This window comes from Astatotilapia calliptera, chromosome 19 (genome assembly GCF_964374335.1).
Source record: "Astatotilapia calliptera chromosome 19, fAstCal68.1, whole genome shotgun sequence".
Taxonomy (NCBI): Eukaryota; Metazoa; Chordata; class Actinopteri; order Cichliformes; family Cichlidae; genus Astatotilapia; species Astatotilapia calliptera.
This window is the reverse complement of record NC_137440.1, coordinates 25,477,236-25,485,181: the sequence shown is the minus strand read 5'-3', so window position 1 is coordinate 25,485,181 and position 7,946 is coordinate 25,477,236. Positions and strand designations below refer to the sequence as shown.

At 42.3% G+C, this 7,946-nt stretch overlaps 1 protein-coding gene and 1 long non-coding RNA gene across 2 annotated transcripts; one reads left to right on the top strand and one right to left on the bottom strand.

Moving 5' to 3' along the window:
• Positions 1-62: 62 nt before the first annotated feature.
• On the bottom strand, positions 63-2,429 carry LOC113012188 (uncharacterized). The gene is made up of 3 exons (XM_026152237.2): positions 1,634-2,429; positions 1,414-1,481; positions 63-1,038 (listed from the first exon to the last, which is right to left on the bottom strand). Exons 1-3 carry the CDS (start codon positions 2,141-2,143, stop codon positions 936-938), a joined length of 681 nt encoding a protein of 226 aa, XP_026008022.1. The 5' UTR covers positions 2,144-2,429; the 3' UTR covers positions 63-935.
• Positions 2,430-7,166: 4,737 nt separating this feature from the next.
• LOC145422562 (uncharacterized) lies at positions 7,167-7,739 on the top strand. Its single transcript, XR_013903874.1, has 2 exons — positions 7,167-7,308; positions 7,383-7,739. It is a non-coding gene; the product is annotated as an uncharacterized LOC145422562 (long non-coding RNA).
• Positions 7,740-7,946: the final 207 nt, after the last annotated feature.

Here is a 7,946-nt window from a genome sequence, read left to right as displayed (position 1 = left end):
AGTCAGCAGAACAGAGCAGCTACAGACACGTTTTCTCCCAGAGTAGTCACATGACCAACAACTCGACATTTTCTGCTTTTTTATTTCAAACACACACAAATTTTTTTTAACTCTGCTTCCAAATTTTCATATTGGAAATTTCCTCTAAAAAGTTTGATAAAATTTCACGTTTGTATTCATGCACACAACTTCTGCATTCTGCCACTAAGTGGCAGCAGGCTTTTATTTTGAAGTGTTTCAATGGCTGAATTGTGTCAGCAGAAACAGACTTTGCCCAACTAAAAGTCTCTCTGTAGCCACATTCTCGCAGGGTGGAGAAAGTGCAGGAGCTGCGGTCAGGAAGGAAATGTTAGGTAAACATTCTCTGCTCATACCTTGGCAGGGTTTGCTACATGAGAAACTAAAGCCCTGAACACTTTATGCTCACACAAAACCGCTGGTGGAAACAAGTCCATCTTTACTGCTAAAAGATCACAAGCATGTACCTCTCCTGCTGACATTTACAGAACTGGCAGAAAGGGTCTGTGTTGTCTCATTAAACAGACATGTTAAACCATGTTAGTAATAGGTAGCAAATGAGTGCTCAGTAGGAGTCGAGCTGGACAGTAACACCCTACCTGCTTCAGAAACCCAACCCTTGTGAGTGTGAGGAGAACTTCCTGGCACATATTCAAGCTGGTGTTTTAACTCTGCAATTACTGCTGCATCTTGTTAAATAAGACTTGGCTAAATGCACAGACTGGGAGTGATGCTGTTTTAAGTTCAACACAGACTGTGTTCATTATTTTTTTCCTGGCAACCCTGCATAAATATAGATTGTGCAGCCTTTCCAGCAAGCAGGAAATTTGTCAGAATAAACCCTGGTTCCCTTTCTTTGAATACAAACGGTTTCCTGTCATGAGAGCTTGCTAAAAGAGCTTTCTTAGCTCGGAGGGTCAACTAAACTCTCTTTCAATGGTATCCATCAGCTCCTCTTCTGATCCATCGTACAGGATGACTGGCGTGGTGAGAGAAGAGCCATGGCAGCTATCAAACGTCCTGGGAAATGTAGAGACCCACATCAGGAAGGTGAAGATTACAAACAGAAAATGTGACAAATGTGACACATATTTAAACAGTTTAACCCAACGCTCAGAGTGTAGAGGCCCAAACAAAACAAAACTAACAAAACAAAAATGGCGCTGTGAGAAAGTTGGAATAAAGTTGGAAATATGAATGTTTTTCTTTTTGGCATTCTTCAACAATAGACACTTGTCTGTTTCTCCCCTGCTTGCAAACATCTGGCGTATCTGATACGCTCTGAGAATAATGGATTTGGTATTTCGATTCCTTTAAGGTGAATTTGATCTGGCTCTGCGCATTTTTCCTCCACTGAGGTCAGGAATGAATAATTTATTTAAGTTGCCTACTTACGGTTGTTGTTCTGATGTGGGGACGTCTTCCGACAAAGCCTCTGTTGTCAAACAGCCCTGTGAGGAGGACTGACATAAAGCAGAGAGGGAAGGATGGATATTATGTGTTTCATTCAATAATAACTCGCGGTTATTGTTACTTTAAAAGCATACTTTTGTTCTCATAAACTGGATTACAATCTGGCAAAAGTACTTAAAAGTAGAAATTTAAAAGTCCTTACATTGTGCTCGGTGGTACACCCAGATGTGTGCTTTTTAACGTGTGCGAAGGCAGAGTTGCCCTTCTTGTTTACATCTCTTGACACACTGTGTGCGACACGTGGCTCTTGGTCTCTTCCTGACGCTCGGAGCCTCGGAGCAGAGCTGAAGTCGTCTTCAGCGTCCTCCTGGCTGAAATGACACAGTCCGTATGTTTTGGATCTGATGAACGTCTTCTTCGGAGGGGTCTTCTTTACCGAAGCGCTCTCTCTTTCTGTGTAATCTGCCATAACTGTGTCCAGTTCTCCATCAATATCCTCCTCATTCCCAGAAAAGTCCGAATCCTGCCCTTCGCTGTGGCAGTCAGGTTGCGCGCGGTTACGCACATTGCGCAAAACTGAGTGAATTTTAAGAGGCTTGAACAGACGGCTGTCCTTTTGAGGTGAAGCGACATCGGTCCCCGTTTTGGTCACGTTTACCTCGCTGACACAAGCAGGTGCGACTCTTTTTCCTCGGCTTGTACCCGAGCCCATGTCCGTGTGTCTGGGCTGCTAGTGTAGTCTCATTTCCAAATTGCTCCTGAGGCACGGCAAGCGCTTTTGCAGTTGAATATTAACCAACAAAAGCGTGGTCCTTGGCAGTGGTTAAGGTCAGTCTTCAATTAGTTTTACGATAGGAAGGCAGTTCTTTGGCAAAAAACGAAGCTTTTCTTTAAAATGTTTCTACAGACAGGTTGTTAAAATAAACGGCAGTAAACTTTCGAGTAACTCCAAATCAAGATGAGAAACTGTGTATCCCTTACATAACCAAGTTTGGCTCAGGACCCCAGGGAGAAAACTCCGCCTTCTTATAGGGGGAAACACACATCCTCCATTGTGTCTACTGCTAAAAAAAATAACATCTGCCTGTGTATTCTCATGGATTTAAGCAACCAATCCCCAAAAAAGGGAAATATACGTAAATATTCACGTGTTCCCTTTAATGATAGGGAGTCATTTTGAAAGGCTAACAGGAAGAATTAGTCCAATTTGTCTGTATCAGAAACATGACCAGCCTATTTCCCTTCTTCACCTAATAGATTTTATTGGGGCCAACAGTGAGTGAATTCCTGTCACCCTGATGCAGGAGCCCCCCTCCTCCAGTGAATGATTAAGATTAAAGTGCTGGACCATGAGAGAGGGCATTCCTTTCCAACAGCTCAGGCTTCCCAGAGATTCCTCAATAAGCTTTTGTTTGGTCCACTTGCGCATACAAAAGACATGACAGGAGCACCTCAGTGCCAAAGCTGTCCAACAAAAACCCAGAGTGCACCAAAGCAAAGAAAAAAAACTTGTTTGCCATCTTTCATTAAATGCCTCATTTTCTCTCTCTCTTTTCTTACTTGTGTGTGTGTGTGTGTGCACATGCAAGTGTGTGCCAGACAGCTGTGCAACCTGTTCTCTCTGGAGGCTGACCAAGTCAAAGACACCTGTCGTTTAGGAAATTGGCAATGTGAGAGTAGAAAAAAAGCAAGTCGGCCTGCAGGTCTCAAATGTCTCATTGAGGAAATTCCTGTCTTGGTCACTGATTATTAGAGAACACACGCAGCATGTCGGCAAATCTTACTTAACCTGCAAACTTTTAAAAGTAAAATGATACTGAAATATAAAAATAGCTCTTCTTCCATACACTCTCAGCTGCAGTTAGCTACATCTCATCATGACAGAAGAGCCTGTGTGGCATCCTGATCACATTTACAGTAGTATGAAAACCTCCTACTACTGACTCTCTCCATTTCAGTGATGCTGTCCAAAGATTGGATAATCTCAGAGATTGCCTTTTAGGGGAAAAAAATGGAGATTCAGAGCTAAGCTGGAAAACTGAGACATCTTCCCGATTGTGCAATAAATTGCATGTATACTGCAGATGTTGCCTCTCTCTCCCAAATGTAAATTAAATCTCCTTAAATGAAAATAAGTCTTGTTTTTCGACAGTAGTCAAACATAAAACTTAAACAACAAGCTTACTTTCCAGCCCTGCTTCTCGAGCAGTCTCGTTTATGTTATTTTCAACCTCTACTTCTGTTAACTCTCCGCCTGCACTGCACTCTGGTGTATCATTAAAGAGATCGGGCCGCCACATCTGGAGAAAAATTCAACAGCTTCCAGACGAGGGGGAGGATCTGCCACAAAATAGAAGCCACGGCCCAGCTCGCTACATAACTGTGGTTTTTCTTACTTCTTCCAGATTCAAGAATATTTCTCCAGTATGGATGAAGTTTAAAAGACTGGGAAAAGCATTTATGAAACGCTGACCTTGGATTTAGTTTAGCTTTGTACATCATATCCTATGCAAACTCTGAATCAGCAGACATGTGAGTTGTTTTTGCAGTGCTGTGGAAACAAACGTCCTTTGTTCCCTCCCAACAACAGAACATCATATGTGAAAAATGTTAATTATTATGACTCAGCTGCTCCATTTGGAGGACAACAAATAAAAGCATTGTTGTTGTGTTTGAGTAAAAAAGGAAAAAAACTGCCATATGTTTGTAAAAAAACAACAACCCCAAAACCAAATCTCTGGAGAGTATTTAACAAGCCAGCTGCCCGCTGATAGGCATTCCAGTAAAACTGCCTGGACCTCTTTCCTCAGTAGACAAGCATTAATAGGACAGGGTCAACAGGATCTACACACCACAACATTGTAAAGCAATTTATTCCTTCTTATTTTTTCATAGCCTAAATGATGTCTTAATGGGGACCACATTGAATCAGACCCTTTTCTTTAATAGAAAAAAATATGATTATATAAATATTTCCCTACAGCCTCACAAAAGACCACACCCGTCTTTGGCAAGACCACGTCATATAAATTGATTCATCATCACGATATAAAAAAAAAAAATCCTCTTTTTTATATAACTTCAGATTTTGCCTCACAATAATCAGATCCAGACTTCCTTCAGTGACAGAAAAATCCACATGTGTATATGGGATCTTATGCCAACATTTCCAACATAAGCAAAATACTGAGGCACTGTTATGCTTTTACTGTTTTAGAAGTAAATTTAATAGGTTTAAAGTATAGCCTAAACAAGTGAACCAAACGCACTTCTTAGTTGGATGCCTAGGACTTGGTTAAGGGGCTAGAAAATATATCACACTGCTGAATGTTCTCACAAAGATAGACAAGAAAATGTGTGTGTGTGTGTGTGTGGTGAGCAGGTCTTACTCATGTTGTGGGGACCTCATTTTGTTTACATTGTTACATTCTGGGCACATGGCTTCCTTTCATGAACATAAACAAGTCGCTATAACATAAATCCTTAAATTTAAAGGTGACGGCATGCCTTAAGGTTAAGGTTAGGGATGTAGTAGTTCCCTAGATTAGAGTAAGTCTGCAGGAAATGAATCCAAGGCCATATAATGCCTCTGAAGTCATGGATAGATTACAGATTTTCTACAGGGAAAGGAAGCCAAATTGGTTCACAGTCAGATAAAAGGGCCGTTCAGGGTCACATACTGTAGACGTAATCAGCTGAGCAGATGAGCGGAGCTGAGACAGAGGGATATTGTAACTTTCACAGGGTGACATAAGGTTGTCAGGGCAACAGTTAGTGCAACCAAGAGGAGTTGAAGTGCAGTAAAAGAACAAGGAGCGTCTGTATTTATCTTTGAGCTCTTAATCTGCTACATTACCAAGCATAAATTAAAGCGTTTGCTTTTGTGATAGCGGTAAAAGTACGTCACAGAGATGAAGCGGCGACAAGCCTGCAAACCTTTAAAGTTAACGAATTCTCCTTAACATAAGAGTCTGACAGGTCGCTGTAAGGGAGGACTGCCTGCTGATATCTAGAAGTGGTGAAACTGTAACCAGCAGATGGAGCTAGTATTCAACAAAAGCAAATTAGGGTGTCTTCCATGCCGATCCATGCACAGGACAAGTTGTTACTCTTCATGAGCTAAATGCATTTTTTATTTTTAAAAAGAACAAAAAGAAAAGCTTAGAGCTCCTTCTATGGGATTTCACAAAATTATACCTTTAGTAATAGTATAGTTATTTAAGAAAAACAATGCATTTCACACTATTTTAAACAAAAAAGCAAAATTTTACCACTGAAATACTGAAGCAGACACAAGGAAATAGACAAAAAAGAAAGGAAAGGACAAAAAAAGAACTCTATAGTTTAAAGTGAAAGTATGTGAGTGTAACAGTGACACAAGTAACCTGTCAGATTATTATAAATACCAAACTATTGGTCATATGAGAGCAAATAACAGCAAAAACCATGACTTTAATAAATATGAAAAAGTATATAAGTTGCATAAATGCTACTTCATGTTAAAAGCAAAGCATGTTGGCACTTTATACAGCCACGTGTTTTACATGTGGACGTGAAATCAGCTTTGGAGATCCTCTCACTTCCCCACTATTAACTGTTATAACAGTGTCCTGGAAGGTCTTCTCAGGCAAGCCAGTGGTCACTGCTGCAGTGACCCATTTTTCTGTCAAAAGGCCATGTAATCAACAGAAAACAATTACTGCCTCTCTCTCAGGCGCTCGGAGCGCTCAATACTAGCATCTGCTCACTTCCTAATTACCTGCTCGGTAAGAAGCTTCATTTGGAGAGAAACACACGGCAATCAATCCCTGCATTAAACTTGGTTTGTTTGTCAGCATCCTGAAGTGTCACGCTGAAACCTCTGTTCATTTCAGGTTTGTTTGATTAACTTCTGCTTGACCTACATTCTGTTTATTGGATCTTGTATTTATTGCTGTTAATTCCCTTTTAAATGTGCCTCTTGTTCATGTTTATATTACAGTTCCCTCCTTTTACTCACTCTTTTGCTCCCAGGCTAGTGCTAACCTTTCCCCCCTAGAGCATGGGTTTTAAAAGTGTATCCTTTGTTTAGTGCTTTTTTCCCTCTGTCTTTTCCAAATTTCTACATTCTACAAAAGATTGCCTATTTTGTGGAAAGAATGTGTCACCCTAAACACCCACTCTTGTTTTTAATGGTCCCATTGCATGTCTTTGTGCATTTGAAAGTATGCTGAAAACAGTCTTCTTCTTCGTTTCCACTGTTCCTTTTAGGACTCCCCACAGTGGGTCGTCTGCCTTCATCTTACCCTATCGTACTTTTCTGTCACACCAACCCTCTACATGTCCTCCTTCACTACATCCATGAGCATTCTCTGTGTCAACTTCCTTTGTATCCACTATTTATTCATCTCAGCCAGACTTCACTCTGATGTACTCGTTTCTAATCTTGTCCATTCTGGTCACTCCCAGTGAAGATCTTAGCATCTTCAACTCGACCTCCTGTCGTTTTGTTAGTGACACCATCTCCAAAGAATACATCATAGCATCAGCATCTTATAAATCTTCCCTTTCACTCTTGCTACTATCCTTCTGTCACAAATCACCCCTGACACTTGTCTCCACCTGCTCTACTTTGCCTCTCTTTTCCTCACCTCTCTTGTGCACTGACTGTTGCTTTATATGGTTGATCCCAAGTATTTAAACTCATCTAACTTCACTACATCTACTCCTTGCTGTCATGGTCTGGTTGGGCACCTGCAGGTCTCAGACAGCGGCTCCTCCTCCTTTAGGCGGAGTCCGGTTGCCCCTCCCTGGCTGACCACCTGTGAGCAATCGTGCCAGCGGTATATCAGACCTGCGCTCTCAACCACTCATCGCCTGAGTATCTCCTATTCCCATGTTAGTTCAGTGGAGCATCCTAAAACCTTGTCTTAACGCCGTGTGATGACTGACCTGTCTTTTCTTGTCCTCAGCGATAGCACCCGGAGTGGAGATCTTGTTCCCCTCGCTCCCGTCCTCCTGGACCTGGGCCGCCAGCTGCTCACACAACGTGGCCTGCCGACCCACTGCTCACCTGCCTGCCTCCCCACGCCTCGACCGCTTCCGGGTTTTCCGCTCCACCTGTCCCCTCCATCTGAAACCAATGCCCCGGCCCCTACCTAGTCCTGTTTCTACCTCCCCGCTGTCCCCGCTGTCCAGCCGTCTCCTAGAGGTGTCTAGGTCGCCCTCATTTTCACAGACTAATCCTACGCGCCACTAGTGTGGTGGCGTCGCTTTGTGTTTCACATTTGTTTTCCTGTGGGCGGAAATAAATCATTTGTTTTCTGTCACCTCGCTTCCGGGTTGGTTTCTGCGCCTGTGTCCATCCCTGTTCCCTCGTGCCGTTGAGCCGTGACACTTGCAGCTCCACTGTTACACCTTTCTTTCTATTATTCACACATGTATTCTGTCTTGCTCCTACTGACTTTCATTCTTCTTCTCTCCAGAGCATGCCTCCACCTCTCCAGGTTCTCTTCCACCTGCTCATTACTCTCAGA